The sequence below is a fragment of the Pecten maximus genome, chromosome 1 (genome assembly GCF_902652985.1).
Source record: "Pecten maximus chromosome 1, xPecMax1.1, whole genome shotgun sequence".
In the NCBI taxonomy this organism is placed as follows: Eukaryota; Metazoa; Mollusca; class Bivalvia; order Pectinida; family Pectinidae; genus Pecten; species Pecten maximus.
In genome coordinates, this window is record NC_047015.1 from 37,957,687 (window position 1) to 37,975,290 (window position 17,604).

Sequence of the window (17,604 nt, forward strand, 5' to 3'; positions counted from 1 at the left end):
TATACACTACTCAGCCCCTTTGACACCATACACGTGCTCGTCAACTGAAGGGACACGAGGCCGTAATAGCGATAGTAAAAGTATAGGACTATGTTATACTATGCAAGACGGCGAAGATGGGGTTAAATCCAAGGTCAAAGTGATAGCAGAGACATATATACAGAGAGATTGGCAGCTCTCTATTTGCCCTTGTGTTTACATAGTGGCCCCTGACCTTCCCACAATCCTTTGCGGTCGCTCGGTTCAGTCTTCACTAGACGCCATATTGGAGAAAACTTGAAAACCAGACACATAATTATCGATAATTTCTATTTGAAATCATCACCAAGATCCAATTATGTGCTTTAATTTTATTAATATCAAAGTGCAGAAGTGTCATCAATATGAAATATATCACAATTTGCTGTCCAAGTGTTTGTATTTTGAGTATGAAAGTCAAGCACAACGCAGGAAAGATCGGCGGGAATCTCCAATTTTCGAAAAGTCCCTATGGGGTTTTCGAGAATACGGATAAATGACAACAATGTGCATGATAATCAAGACCACATTCCATAAGTATGATAGTTTTTGGTTAATGTGGTAACTTTTGTAGTTGCCTATATAAAACAATGTGCTTTTTGTGTGCGTTTAAAATTGACGATGTTTTGGTCTGACGTAATGGCGGCTTAATTACAAACTTGGACATGTCGAATAGGACCCAATGGATTTTCGAAAATACGGATAAATGACAACAATATGCATGATCAATAAGACTATATCCCATAAGTTTGATAGTTTTTGGTTAATGTGGTAACTTTTGTAGTGGCCAAAATAAAACGATGTGCTTTTTGTGTGCGTTTAAAATTGACGATGTTTTGGTCTGACGTAATGGCGGCTTAATTACAAACTTGGACATGTCGAATAGGACCCAATGGATTTTCGAAAATACGGATAAATGACAACAATATGCATGATCAATAAGACTATATCCCATAAGTTTGATAGTTTTTGGTTAATGTGGTAACTTTTGTAGTGGCCAAAATAAAACGATGTGCTTTTTGTGTGCGTTTAAAATTGACGATGTTTTGGTCTGACGTAATGGCGGCTTAATTACAAACTTGGACATGTCGAATAGGACCCAATGGATTTTCGAAAATACGGATAAATGACAACAATATGCATGATCAATAAGACTATATCCCATAAGTTTGATAGTTTTTGGTTAATGTAGTAACTTTTGTAGTGGCCAAAATAAAACGATGTGCTTTCTGTGTGTATTTAAAATGACGATGTTTTGGTCTGACGTAATGGCGGATTAACCAGAACATGTCGAATAAGTTCCAATACTACGATACACACATGGCATTAGCCCGATTTACCTGCGCTCGCGTGTGTTTGATAAGAGACAGGACGCTCTCGATAAGGGATATGCTTGAGTGGTCACGAATAAAGGGAGCCACTATGTGTACGGGGAAATAGCGATGTTACTAATCTCTCTGTATATATGTCTCTGGTGATAGTCAAGATTTGGTCAAAGTGCCACAAACTACTCATATTTTCCCATAAATATTACTTCATTTTGTTGGAGGTCATGCCGAATAGTGGTTCTACGGCTACCTAATGATAGCCTACTTTGGATTCAATTTTTTGTTTACCTTACGAATGAGGAACAATTTTATTTACCATTATAAGTCACACTGTGTCGGTTCCGTGACAAACCGTAGTGGGATCGCAACTTGTTTTAGCGCCGTACTACATGGCAGTAGTGTTTTCGCGCCAAAATTGAGAACGGTACGGTACGGTTTACCTCGGTATTTAGAACCGTGGACATTCGTGATTCACCATGGTCACAATATGACTGGGGCTTGAAATTAATAATGAACTTCATTGGGAGACGTTTCAAGAAATGTTGTAAATGAAGAATACACCATATCACAAAGCGAGTAGTGTGTTTCATGATGTATTAAAATTCAATCCCGTGACCGTACGTGTTTTAACCATATCTGGTATAGCTGGCATGCTGGAATAAAGGGCAACTAGTCTATCGAAATTAATGATACAATTAAATTGAAAGGCCGAAGAAATTAATTTACTTAATTCATATTCAAATGAATCCAGGGACATAGAATGAAATTATAGATAATTGATAGAGAGTGAGTGATACACATTTGGGTATCGAATTACTACATGAATTGCATATTAGATGTTGTACTGGCATGTGGTATATAACATGCTTACAGTGCTAATTTTGGATACCGATATTGGCTCATATCATATAATACAAATATATACAGGTCCGCTTGGCCTCTTAATTGAATGTAAAGATTATCTTTAATACTGAACCATATAATAATTATTGCGCCATGAATATCACCATACCAGGATATTAAAAAAAAAAAAAAAAAAAACCACCCCGACCCCTCGTATGTCTGTAATTTTAATGTCATGTCTGACCAGGTAATGGTTTAAGGCTCAGGTACGCCGGGTAGTATATCTCCACAATACACATGTACACACATGTACATTTGCTATTTATAGAAATGACCTGCTGTAAGTAGGTAAGCATTGTTGTTATACGCACTGACAGTTAGTATCGAAGGCAGAGTTTCACTCGTTTACACGGTAAGTAATATGGTTGACGATATCTATAACATTTAAATCTACATACATTACTCCTGTCAGCATTGGAACTGTTTATGACAAGTAATTTATATCAGTTAAATTAGTAAACTAAGTCTGATTAACAAATTATAACTAACCATGATCGACTTATATTATATAACTAGTAGTCGTACCTAGTCGATACACACATTACTCCAGCTATCTAAAGGGCCCTGGTTATTGATCTGGACACAGGAATATAGCCTGATCGATGTGTCGATACTTCCTATTTTCAATGTGTTGAATTATAGAAGCAGAGACCTATATACTAGTATATAGGTCTCTGATAGAAGGGACTGGTTTATTGCTAAGCTGACATGTATGTCTGTACTGTGCTTCTGATGTAAAGTTGTGAGAATATCATGGGCGGATGGTAAATGGTAAATTTTGCTGAAATGCCATGCCCATGTCCTTCCATATTATGTTTTAAAGATAAAAAGATTTCAGGTATTTAGAATCAGATGGAACATGTAGCAAACATATTTTGGTTAAGTATGCATTGATTGTAATACAAAAATGTAAATGCTTCAGTGTTGTTGTTTTTTTAGATTATTTTATTAACTACCTGTACTAATGGCTGCTAAATGCAGTGGAAATGATCCTTCAGACATTGACAAAACAGAATTGTGGGTTTCCCGAGTCAACGCTTTCTCCTCAGAATATGATGGTGTAAAGTAAGTGTTAGTACCTTAGTAGCAGCAATAATAACACGAATCAGTCCAAAACTGTCAAACACTTCTTACCACACAATGTAGTGATCAAGTATGTACAAACTGTCTTCTCCAAATCTTGTATAATCACCTGACCCCAACATCAGTAGTCACTCGGCCTGCTACAGTAGTCACCCAGGCTCACGATCAGTAATCACCCAGCCAAGCCATCAGTAATCACCCTACTCGCCATCAGTAATCACCCTACCCGCCATCAGTAATCACCCTACTCGCCATCAGTAGTCACCATACCTGCCATCAGTGGTCACCCAACCTGCCATCAGTAATCTCCCGACCTGTCATCAGTAATCACCCTACCTGCCATCAGTAGTCACCATACCTGCCATCAGTAATCACCCTACACACTATCAGTAATCACCCAACCTGCCATCAGTAATCACCCTACCCGCCATCAGTAATCACCCAACCTGCCATCAGTAATCACCCTACTCGCCATCAGTAGTCACCATACCTGCCATCAGTGGTCACCCAACCCGCCATCAGTAATCACCCTACCCGCCATCAGTAATCACCCAACCTGCCATCAGTAATCACCCTACACACCATCAGTAATCACCCAACCTGCCATCAGTAATCACCCTACCCGCCATCAGTAATCACCCAACCTGCCATCAGTAATCACCCTACTCGCCATCAGTAGTCACCATACCTGCCATCAGTGGTCACCCAACCTGCCATCAGTAGTCACCTGACCTGTCATCAGTAGTCACCATACCTGCCATCAGTAATCTCCCGACCTGTCATCAGTAATCACCTGACCTGCCATCAGTAGTCACCATACCTGCCATCAGTAATCACCCGACCCGCCATCAGTAATCACCCTACCCGCCATCAGTAATCACCCTACCCGCCATCAGTAGTCACCATACCTGCCATCAGTGGTCACCCAACCTGCCATCAGTAGTCACCCAACCTGCCATCAGTAGTCACCCGACCTGTGATCAGTAATCACCTGACCTGCCATCAGTAGTCACCATACCTGCCATCAGTGGTCACCCAACCTGCCATCAGTAATCACCATACCTGCCATCAGTAGTCACCCGACCTGTCATCAGTAATCACCCAACCCGCCATCAGTAGTCACCATACCTGCCATCAGTGGTCACCCAACCTGCCATCAGTAGTCACCCGACCTGTCATCAGTAATCACCCAACATGTCATCAGTAGTCACCATACCTGCCATCAGTAGTCACCCGACCTGTCATCAGTAATCACCCAACCTGCCATCAGTAGTCACCATACCTGCCATCAGTGGTCACCCAACCTGCCATCAGTAGTCACCCGACCTGTCATCAGTAGTCACCATACCTGCCATCAGTAATCTCCCGACCTGTCATCAGTAATCACCTGACCTGCCATCAGTAGTCACCATACCTGCCATCAGTAATCACCCGACCCGCCATCAGTAATCACCCTACCCGCCATCAGTAATCACCCTACCCGCCATCAGTAGTCATCATACCTGCCATCAGTAATCACCCGAACTGCCATCAGTAGTCATCATACCTGCCATCAGTAATCACCCGACCCGCCATCAGTAATCACCCTACCTGTCATCAGTAATCACCCTACCCGCCATCAGTAATCACCCTACCTGTCATCAGTAATCACCCGAACTGCCATCAGTAGTCATCATACCTGCCATCAGTAATCACCCGACCTGCCATCAGTAATCACCCTACCTGTCATCAGTAATCACCCGACCCGTCATCAGTAATCACCCTACCTGTCATCAGTAATCACCCTACCCGCCATCAGTAATCACCCTACCTGTCATCAGTAATCACCCTACCCGCCATCAGTAGTCACCATACCTGCCATCAGTGGTCACCCAACCTGCCATCAGTAGTCACCCTACCTGTCATCAGTAATCACCCTACCCGCCATCAGTATTCACCATACCTGCCATCAGTAATCACCCGACCCGTCATCAGTAATCACCCTACCTGTCATCAGTAATCACCCTACCCGCCATCAGTAATCACCCTACCTGTCATCAGTAATCACCCTACCCGCCATCAGTAGTCACCATACCTGCCATCAGTGGTCACCCAACCTGCCATCAGTAGTCACCCGACCTGTCATCAGTAATCACCCAACCTGCCATAAGTAGTCACCATACCTGCCATCAGTAATCACCCAACCTGCCATCAGTAGTCACCATACCTGCCATCAGTGGTCACCCAATCCACCATCAGTAATCACCAACCTGTCATCAGTAATCACCCGAACTGTCATCAGTAATCACCCAACCCGCCATCAGTAGTCACCATACCTGCAATCAGTGGTCACCCAACCTACCATCAGTAATCACCCAACCCGCCATCAGTAACCCAACCCGCCATCAGTAACCCAACCCGCCATCAGTAATCACCCAACCTGCCATCAGTAGTCACCTGACCTGTCATCAGTAATCACCCAACCTGCCATCAGTAGTCACCCGACCTGTCATCAGTAACCCAACCCGCCATCAGTAATCACCCAACCTGCCATCAGTAATCACCCAACCTGCCATCAGTAATCACCTTACCTGTCATTAGTAATCACCGAACCTGCCATCAGTAATCACCTGACCCCCCAACAGTAAGCGCTCGGCCACACCATCATTAATCACCCAACCCGCCATCAGTAATCACCCTACCCGCCATCAGTAGTCACCCAACCTGCCATCAGTAATCACCCTACCCGCCATCAGTAATCACCCAGCCACGCCATTAGTAATCACCCAACCCGCCATCAGTAATCACCCAAACCAACATCAGTTTTCACCAGACCCGCCATCAGTAATCACCCGTCCCGCCATCAGTAATCACCCGATCCGCCATCAGTAATCACCTAGCCACACCATCAGTAGTCACCCAACCCGTCATCAGTAATCACTCAACCTGCAATCGAAAGTCGTCCAACCCACCATCAGTAAAAATGCACCCAACCCGCCATCAGTAATCATCCAACATGCCATCAGAAGTCATCCAACCCGTTTTCAGTTTTCACCCGTTCTAGCCACCCGGAGTCACAAGGCCCTGTTACCAGTTGTCACCTTTCTAAGCCACCAATAATTACCCGGCACAAACATCAGTGGTTTGACAGAATACTGGTCATTAATTTGCTCTTCTATTAAATTTTGAAGTTGTTCATTGTGTTCTTTATAGATATATTGATGTATGTTGTGTTGAATGAAAAAAAATATTAGAAAACCTCATACTGTTATCACTGATAACTTATCTGTATTACATGCTTGTGACTAAATTGTAAAAATTAATCATTTTAGCTGGTCAGCAAATTGTGTGATCGGACCACCTAGAGTGTACCCACGGTATGGTGATATCCGTGGGGCGTGGGCCCAGGGTGTATGTGACAGTAACCAATTCTTAGAGGTAAGTATAGAGAAAGAACATACATTAAAGATGACAATGCTGGAAGGTTTCATAAAAACTGTTTTGTATACATTTACATTTCCACAGACTAAATGTGTACTTACCTGTACATGAGGTACTTACCTGTACATGAGGTACTTACCTGTACATGAGGTACTTACCTGTACATGAGGTACTTACCTGTACATGAGGTACTTACCTGTATATGAGGTACTTACCTGTATATGAGGTATTTACCTGTACATGAGGTACTTACCTGTACATGAGGTACTTACCTGTACATGAGGTATTTACCTGTACATGAGGTACTTACCTGTATATGAGGTACTTACCTGAATATGAGGTATTTACCTGTACATGAGGTACTTACCTGTACATGAGGTATTTACCTGTACATGAGGTACTTACCTGTATATGAGGTATTTACCTGTACATGAGGTACTTACCTGTATATGAGGTACTTACCTGAATATGAGGTATTTACCTGTACATGAGGTACTTACCTGTACATATGATACTTACCTGTACATGTGGTACTTACCTGTACATGAGGTACAGGTATAATCTCCCGTAATGATGAGTTGTAACCATTATCATCATCATTGAATATATAATGATAATGGCACTTATTGACAATGATATCTAACAAAAATAAATCAATTAAAAAAGCATGTGATTTTCTACAAATGTCTATATTATTTATGATCAATGTTTTAATCCCTAAACGAAATAGCAACTCTTAGTGAAGTTTCTCTTTTAGGCCATCATCATCAGATGTATAAGTTCCCCTTGGTCATTAGTTGTGTCAATTGAATTAAAATATTGATCAGAAAAACAAAATGGCTGACATCAGCCATCTTGAGTTTGGAGAATCGAAGGTTGTTTTCACTATTTCCTTAAAAGCACTTCAGATTATTAAGAAGAAAAGAAGAAAGAAGGGAACCAATAAAGATCATTCACTGGTGGATGTCAAGATCCGTCCGGGATCTCTTGTTTTTCGTTTAATATTTGATAAATTTATGAATTATGATATTTGCTATTTAAAAATCAACATAAGAATAATTATCTCACTAATTAAAGGTGTATTTTTAGAGTGTAGTATTTGTTTATACATTTTGTTTGTTAATTTGCTATATTTCAGGTTGGATTTGAACACAAATTATACCTAGAGGAGATACACATTTACGAGACCTACCATGCTGGATCTGTACGCTGTGTGAAAGCCAGGGGCCCAGACAAATCGTGGGTGGTTATCTGGACTGGTAAAACACAAGATCTTAGTAAAAGCCGTATATTTAAGCCAGATATTGTGGTAAGTTTGCTAAAAACTTATTTCTGTTAAACATAATTATATACATGTATCTGATAATGCCCTCTCCAATGTCAACGCCTGGTAATAAGTCCACCAATGTCCACATCTGGTATTAGGTCCACAAATGTCCACACCTGGTAATAGGTCCACCAGTATCCACGCCTGATAATAGGTCCACCAATGTCCACACCTGGTAATAGGTCCACCAGTATCCACGCCTGGTAATAGGTCCACCAATGTCCACACCTGGTAATAGGTCCACCAGTATCCACGCCTGGTAATAAGTCCACCAATGTCCACACCTGGTAATTAGTCCACAAATGTCCACACCTGGTAATAGGTCCACCAGTATCCACGCCTGGTAATAGGTCCACCAATGTCCACACCTGGTAATAGGTCCACTAGTATCCACGCCTGGTAATAGGTCCACCAATGTCCACACCTGGTAATTAGTCCACAACTGTCCACACCTGGTAATTAGTCCACCAATGTCCACACCTGGTAATAGGTCCACCAATGTCCACACCTGGTAATTAGTCCACCAATGTCCACACCTGGTAATAGGTCCACAAATGTCAATACCTGGTAATTAGTCCACCAATGTTCATACCTGGTAATTAGTCCACCAATGTTCATACCTGGTAATTAGTCCACCAATGTTCATACCTGGTAATTAGTCCACCAATGTCAATGCCTGGTAATAAGTCCACCAATGTCCACACCTGGTAATAGGTCCACAAATGTCCACACCTGGTAATAGGTCCACAAATGTCCACACCTGGTAATAGGTCCACCAATGTCCACACCTGGTAATAAGTCCTCCAATGTGCACACCTGGTAATAAGTCCACCAATGTCCACACCTGGGATTAGATCCACCAGAGTCCACACCTGGTAATAGGTCCACTAATGTCCACACCTGGTAATAAGCCCACCAATGTCTACACCTGGTAATTAGTCCACCAATGTCCACATCTGGTAATAGGTTCACAAATGTCCACACCTGGTAATAGGTCCACAAATGTCCACACCTGGTAATAGGTCCACCAATGTCCACACCTGGTAATAGGTCCACCAATGTCCACATCTGGTAATAGGTCCACAAATGTCCACACCTGGTAATAGGTCCACCAGTGTCCACACCTGATAGTAAGTCCACCAATGTTCACACCTGGTTATAAGTCCACCAATGTCCACACCTGGTAATAGGTCCACAAATGTCCACACCTGGTAATAGGTCCACCAGTATCCACACCTGGTAATAAGTCCCCCAATGTCCACACCTGGTTATAGGTCCACCAGTATCCACACCTGGTAATAGGTCCACCAATGTCAATGCCTGGTAATAGGTCCACCAATGTCCACATCTGGTAATAGGTCCACCAGTATCCACACCTGGTAATAAGTCCCCCAATGTCCACACCTGGTAATAGGTCCACCAATGTCCACACCTGGTAATAGGTCCACCAATGTCCACACCTGGTTATAGGTCCACCAGTATCCACACCTGGTAATAGGTCCACCAATGTCCACACCTGGTAATAAGTCCCCCAATGTCCACACCTGGTAATTAGTCCACCAATGTCCATGCCTGGTAATAAGCCCACCAATGTCCACGCCTGTTAAGAGGTCCACCAATGTCCACACCTGGTAATAGGTCCACCAATGTCCACACCTGGTAATTAGTCCACCAATGTCCATGCCTGGTAATAAGCCCACCAATGTCCACACCTGGTAATAGGTCCACCAATGTCCACACCTGGTAATAGCTCCACCAATGTCCACGCCTGGTAAGAGGTCCACCAATGTCCACACCTGGTAATAGGTCCACCAATGTCCATTGCTGTTCTGTTCAATCGCTTACAAATGCTTTATTAGTAGTCAGATGACAAAGTGGTAACATATTTGCCTTTCACCTAGGTAGCCTGGGTTCAATTCCCCGATCCAACATGAAAGGTATGGGGTCATGAGTCTGACCACTGTGGTTTTCTCTGTGTACATGGTTTCCTTCCACACTAAGACCCCTTGCACATTTCCATTAAGGCCAACAAGAGTGATTTATATAAGTTCGTGTTATTTGTTTGGCAATTGTTGTAAAATGAAGCAAACCTAAATTTCAAAGTTTTAACAAATGCTATTTTACTATCCTATAGTAAGCCCTAACCGTACCCTCTACCTTGAGCTATGAGATTTTATATGCTGACTTTGGGCTTACTACAAGATAAATATGGTTAATGTAAATATGAATGTTATAATTGAAAATTATATTTATAATCTGGGAAAAACAGTATTTTGAGTACATGCCGTCTTTTTTTTCTATTTTTTTTTTTGTCTTATATTGTTACAGAATCAAACTGAACAATTTCCTGATATTTTTACAAGTACATTATGATAATTAGATGTTCATTAAAAAAAATGTTAACATCAAGTTGAAGAAATGAGAAAGTGACCTTAATAGGACATTCAGTACTTACCTTACTAAACTGCCTTGTATATTACAGTACTTACCTTACTAAACTGCCTTGTATATTACAGTACTTACCTTACTAAACTGCCTTGTATATTACAGTACTTACCTTACTAAACTGCCTTGTATATTACAGTACTTACCTTACTAAACTGCCTTGTATATTACAGAAAACAAAATTCCAAACAAACGAACTACGAGTGGAAACAGATTGTTCCACCAGTGGAACTTGGGCAGAAATTGATGCTATTCAGATTGTTGGACGAAAATATGACTTTGGTGAGATTCTTTATGAATTTATTACCTCCTCCTCTCCCACCCCCAAAAAAAGAAAAAAGAAAAAAACCAAAACAGAAACCAGTGACTATTCTTTACTGCAATGGTATGATCCTATTAATTCATGAATATATCTTAAAATGATAGAAAAAAAATTATTAGTAACAATATGTTTTTACATGCATTTCAGCCATGCCCCTCCCTGAAGGAACCCTGTCAGATGCTTTAGAAAAACTGGTCAATAACTGGAAGTTCAGTGATGTTCAGTTTAAAGTTGAGAAGGAGACATTCTACGCTCACAAAGCTATTATGCTCGTGCGGTCAGACTTCTTCGATGCTATCTTCACCAGGGACTTCAAGGAAAAAAATTCTAAGGTAAAAAGATGAAAATGTCTGTTGATGAATAATAATGAGTATGCCGGATGTTTGTTGGTGAATGCAATGTTTTGTTGTTGAATGAGAATGTTTATGATGAACGAGGATGTTTGTTGGTGAATAAGGATGTTTGGTGATGAATGAAGATGTTTGTTGGTGAATGAGGATGTTTATGTTGAATGAGGATGTTTATTGGTCAATTAGAATGTTTGTTGGTGAATGAAGATGTTTGTTGGCGAATGAAGATGTTTATGGTGAATGAGGATGTTTGTTGGTGAATGAGAATGTTTATGGTGAATGAGAATTTGTGTAGGTAATGTGAATTTAATTTGCGAATTTAATTAAATTTTTTGTTGATGAATGAGGATATTTGTTGGTAAATGAGGATGTTTATGGTGAATGAGGATGTTGTTGTTGAATGAAGATGTTTATTGATAAATGAGGATGATTGTTGATGAATGAGGATGCTTATGGTGAATGAGAATGTTTATGGTAAATGAGGATGTTTCTTGGTGATTGAGATGTTTATGGATAAATGTAGACTTTGAAGAATGCTGTGATAATTGAATGAAGATGGGTTTTTTTTTCTTGTATTTCAGGAACCCATTGTGTTTCAGGACATCTCTGCTGAGTCATTCAAAGCCATGTTACATTTCATCTACACAAACAAAATCCCACCGAACAGTTCCTGTCTCTTACTGACAGACTTGTGGAGAGGTAAGGTGGAAATGAGGCTAATCTCTTTGTATGTCTGTCCGTCCTTCTGTCCGTCAATGTCAATACTACATGTAAACACAACTTCCCCTACTCCTGTTGTAATTTAGATTGAATTAAATGGTTGTATTATATTTGTGTGAATTCTATACTGCTTTTAAACTTATGAGTGTATTTTCATATCCAGAAAATATTTGAGAGAAAAAGAAATATTTTAAGAAGAACTGTATAATATTTTTTTGTGAAATAAAACCTTTAAACTAATATTTCATTCATTTTGTCTTAATTGTGTGGAAGTTGAAAAAAAAATACTGAAGAGCTGATAAAAAATCCTTCAAAGAATTTGTGAAAATAATTAAAACACAAGCACCTGTTTTGACATATGCTGTATGTAAAAAAGAAAACTTTGACTAAAGCAGACTTAAAAGAGAAACTTTTCTTTTTATTTTATGTTTGCAGTGGCAGATCGATTTAAGTTGAATGGATTACAAGCCTTGACAGTGCGTGAGATAGCCTCAAAACTGGACGTAAACAATGTTGTAGATATATACATGGCTGCTATATTCAAACTGCCTGTCATTGGTGAGTTTATTACATTCTTATACATGTAAATCATTCCCTTACCCCTCTTTTTTTCTCAAAGCTAGATAATTTATTTTAGTTTTCATGGCATTTTCATGCATATACTGTAGATCAAGAACTTGTTAGTATATTTATTTACAAGGTTTCCTCTGAATTGGTTGGAGAACCCCCAAAATTAGTACATTGTGTATATGGCAAAAATTATTTACCAAATCCCAAAAACTGTACTTATAACACATTTTAATTATTCAATTAGAATTCAAAAAAGTTGAAATATAAAAATATGAAATTATGTTCCCACAGGAGATTCATGATGTACAGTATATGGCTGATAAAATTTGCATTCTTCATTTAATAATTACAGAAATCACTAATTAAACATTACTCAGTATTTATAAATATCAGCTATATAAGAAGGAGTTACCATAGTTATTGGACACTAAGCCTGGAAATATGCCCATCAATGTCTTGTGTAGTTTGTCCTCAAATACTCAGGTTTGATAGTAATAAAATTTAATAAAATAAACCTTGAACTAAAATGTTAACAGCTGCTGTTTCTTTGTCTAGCCTAATTCATACTTTGAGTCAAAGTCTATGTGTTAGTGCCTTACACTTGTTAAAAATTTAGCAGGGGTCGGTAGGGGACATGTACAATGTATTACTTTGGCAATACCCAGTATGCTTATTATAGGAAGGTAATAGACTATTTGTTAGTACATGTATTAACATTATCACCTAGTAACGACACTGAGACATTTTCCTCAGACTAAAACGATGACTGTTGTAAAACTGTTTGTATTATGTTTGGTTGATTTATCACATCTGGCACTTGTCGTGTAATATTAACGATTGGAAAGTTTCAATTGACATAAACAATTATCTTTTTTATGTTCAGCTTTTTGTCCTCTATTCAAATTCAAACGAGCAGATGTCTGTACATTTTCGAGTTTCAAACTGCTTGTTCCAGAAATTGTAGGACCAGCTAGAAATGAAAAAAACTCTCTTGTTTTTTTTCAACTCATTATTCATTATACTAAAGAGCAACATCATTTTTTTATCATACTTTGTGGAATTTTGTTCTGAATATGTCCTTACAGTTATGCTACTTAAAACTGCCAGATACCATTCATTTTACTGCATCTCTTAATATGAACTTTTTTTCTTTTAAAACAACTGTGAAACAAGTTTTTATCAATTTACATCATGAATGCTAATCACACATGTTGGCCTGTATGGAAGGGATCTCACTGTTGGAGTAAACTAGATTACCTAGAGTACCTTGTCTGCTCGGGGAATTCTACCCTGGCTGCCTAAGGTGAAAGGCAAGTGTGTTACCAATGTGTCACGCGACTTGAGCCAAGAGTAACATTATGGGTTGAATTTCTTCAGATGTTTTCAGTTGAATTTGTTAATTTATGAGAGTATGTTTAGTGTTAACTACTAAAATATTTATTTTTAGATGATTTAAAAACAGTTTGTACGGATTTCATGCGGTGCAATATGTCGGATGTGGTAAGAACGGAGAGTTTTATGACACTTCATCAGGAGAATGTAATTGAACTCATTCAGATGATGACCACAAAACTGGGGTTATAGCATGGCTGCCTCCATACCCTAGAGTTTTGTGTACAGGTGAATCCATTATTTATTTTCAAGTATATTCTGTTGGCTTGTTTGTTCCCCAATTGTACTTCTGGAGGAGGCTTTTAGTTTTTATTCTGTTTGTGTTGTCAGTTTTTGCATGCAAGTATCTACCTTTTGGGAGGGCAAAGTGTCTTACTTAAATTGTGCCTTGTTCTCCATGAAATATGGAGTTATGGCCCTTTGTTAACCATGTGTGTTTACTACTACTATGCCAAATACAACAGCCAAACTTTGTATGTGTGAGCTTCTTAGGGCGACAGAGTATCGAGCGATGAAAATGTGTCACATTTACTTCTAAGAATGACAGAGTATCGAGCAATGAAATTGTGTCACATGTCCCAGTACATGCAGAGTTATTGCCCTTAGTTTTCTATACCAGTTCTTTTTTGGCCCAAGGTGCTGGAGTAAGAATTCCTAGTACATTTTTTTTTAATTAGGCCTCATCTAACTAAAGCAGCTGTGAAGGAATATTTGATTGAATAAAAAAAATTAAAATGAGAATTCATATGCATTTATATTGTAAAAAGCCACTTTTTCCATAAGTTCTGTTATGTGTATAGTGTTAAAGACAAGATAATAACCTCATTCCAGTCATTTTCAACATCAGAAATGGAATCTGGGTCTCCAACATAATAATTCAGAGCTCTTCCTCTGGAGTCAAAGAAACATGCTCTGTCAGCTGAATGACAGAGCATATCTAACACTATGTATAGGCCACACTGACCCACTCCTTTTACAGTAGCTTAGTTTTCTGGTGGTGGTATTAATATGACTTACTGAATTAAACTATAGCTGTGTATGATCGGTATTCTACAGTACATGTAAAAGTCGACATCTCCTCTAAGCCCTCTGACCAGCTTTGGTTATAACCTGGAATTCTATTTAGCCTTACAGTGGTATATTTCTCAGGGAGCGAACAGTAGGATCAAACATTAACATTGGAAGATTCATATATTTACTCCCTACTTATCATAGATGTGTCGGAGTCATGAAGTTTTCATGAAGTTTCTTTACACAGACACAAGTAAATCTATAGAATATACAATCAACGGCTAACACAAAGACAACTGTTAGTGGTACTACTAAATATTATATAGTCTTACTGATCTTCTTTTCCTCTCTGATAAATCCTTTCCCTGTAGTATTTCTGTTCTTTGGGTGCTTGTGTTTACAGTATCAGGTAGTCTCATGCATGGGTGCACACAGCTCTCACTAGTTATATGTGTTGCCTGCTACACCCTTCATAACAAGTTACTATGTTCATGTAATTGTATTGATATTTTTTCTTGATTTAAGGTCAACCTTGGGTTTTAATAAAGGTCAATCAGCAGTTTATCATTGAGGTCATTTAGGTCATAGGTCAAATACATGTAAATAGATATTTTTTTCTTACCTAAACCATAGTTTTTACACTGTTAGACATTGGAAGAAACAAAATTGTTGCCAAAAATAGTCCCCGAACAATTGAAAATAGAAAAAAAAAAAATGAAAATATAGACATTATTTTCGCAAATTGAATCCAAATGATCGTTGTTAGACTCCACAAGAAAATACAGGCCAAGAAATGAGGACAATAACACATAATCTGACCGAAATGTAGATCCCCTGACCAAAACTTCAACCAGTTACTGAAGACAGATGGTATTCCATAATACCTTTACCAAAATACCACAGGTTTATATATTGATGAAAAGAGTGGTGTTTGAAGTAATAAAGAAACTTGCAGTCCGTTAAAATCACATATTTTAGATATTTTTTTCAATGTGGATTATAATTTTATGTTGATATATTATTCCATAATTGACATTGTTTTTTCATTTTCCCTATAAATTATAGGGCCCAGATATTAATATCACACCAGGGATTTACTTAGCATTGAGCTGACAATTCAATATGAATAGCATCACAAGAACAATTTAGAATGCTCTAAATGGGCCAAACTTTCTGATGGATATATAGGAATTTAAAAAAATTGTGTTATTACACTCTTTTAGGCAAACTTTAAACCATGTATTTATCCTTTTATTTACAGACAACTTGGATCAAGTCTGTTTAAGCTACATGAGCAAGAATATAGCAGAAGTGGTGAATACCTCAAGCTTCATGAAACTTCCCTTGGAACAAATCAACTGCATCCTCAATTACAGCACATCACAAGTCCGGATATGAGTTATCTCCCCTTTATAGATAATTATCAATTACAATTATGTAGTTATGTTACTGAGATTTAATATGACTGTTCAGGATCTTTTACGATCACATATTAACGTAGTCATCCAATTTTTGTTAAATTTGACATGAAAGTATATATATATTGCTGTTTATTGCAACTGTAACAGAACTTTTGAATTGTCCTAAACACCATCACCTACAGACAGGGTCGGTTCAGGCAGTGTCCAGTGCTTTTTTATTAGGATTGTTATATTGCTTCTCATATATTGTCATCACATCATGAAGCAAATTTGATACATTTCTAAGATTTGAAGTGACCAATATAGGTTGCTTTTCAGTTTTTGCACATCTATAACCCTTTTTAACAGCACAGATATATTTTTCCTTAAAAGGGGATTATTTGTTTCTGTTCACAAAAATAAGTTACTTTTGATTGTACAATGTTGATAATAAGAACCATGAGATGTATTGTTTGTAACATAGATACATACATGTATACATGTTTTAATATTTGTTGTAATGTAGAATTCTGTTAGTTCAGATCATCTTACTCAATCAATGAATTCTGTAACCTAATACATGTACTCTTCAAAACTTTCCCATACTTACTCAATACCATTCTCCCTATTTAGATGTAATTACCAATTTGTCTTTCTCATCACAAGTTTTGCCAAGTTTTAGGCATTTTGTGTTGTTGTTTTATTAATTTTGTTTTTTTGTAATTACTGTTGAAAGCTCATCAGAAAACCTATTCTTAACAATTTAAAATACTTTTATCTGGAAAATTGACTACCATTATTTTAATTTCTTACATGTCTATATTAATAAGTTTGTATAATTCTTCATGTAAAAGAATTTGTTTAATCACATTCATGTTCTATTTATTTAGACTATCTATTTGTAAAATGTTTTATTTCTTTACATAGTCGTACCATAATAAGTTGTTGTCTGAAGCAGTATTTTTGCTATCAGTAAATATTTTTACGGGAACAAGATAAAACTGTGATTGTAATGTTCTATATTATATTGAATGAATCTATGTTTATTTGCAATAAAAACAATCAATTTTTTAAAACCTTGTTTATTTGTTTGATTAGATTATGGATTCTCATCTCAGACATATTTGTCATAATTTATTTTCAAAGTATCTTTTATGTATAGCTGTTTCATACACCCATCAGTCACGGTGAGCTGTTCAAACTGCCTTTTATTTGTTATTCCATTAACAAGTCTTATCCCCATTTAACAAAATACTGATATGACCTTTCTCAAATACAATGTACTCAAAACATCTTTTTTATAATTCCATATGAA

General features: G+C 38.1%; 1 protein-coding gene across 2 annotated transcripts; it reads left to right on the top strand.

The window, feature by feature from the left end:
* The first annotated feature begins 2,517 nt into the window (after positions 1-2,517).
* On the top strand, positions 2,518-17,187 carry LOC117332706 (speckle-type POZ protein-like). 2 transcript variants are annotated; one of them, XM_033891716.1, is made up of 10 exons: positions 2,518-2,601; positions 3,189-3,314; positions 6,644-6,749; positions 7,891-8,061; positions 10,698-10,806; positions 10,994-11,178; positions 11,778-11,895; positions 12,352-12,474; positions 13,934-14,106; positions 16,151-17,187. In XM_033891716.1, the coding sequence occupies exons 2-9, from the start codon at positions 3,214-3,216 to the stop codon at positions 14,068-14,070; spliced, it is 1,050 nt and encodes a 349-aa protein (XP_033747607.1). In that variant the 5' UTR covers positions 2,518-2,601; positions 3,189-3,213; the 3' UTR covers positions 14,071-14,106; positions 16,151-17,187. The 2 variants fall into 2 exon arrangements, with proteins under 2 accessions (XP_033747607.1, XP_033747615.1); XM_033891724.1 differs by lacking the exon at positions 13,934-14,106.
* The last annotated feature ends 417 nt before the right edge of the window (positions 17,188-17,604 follow it).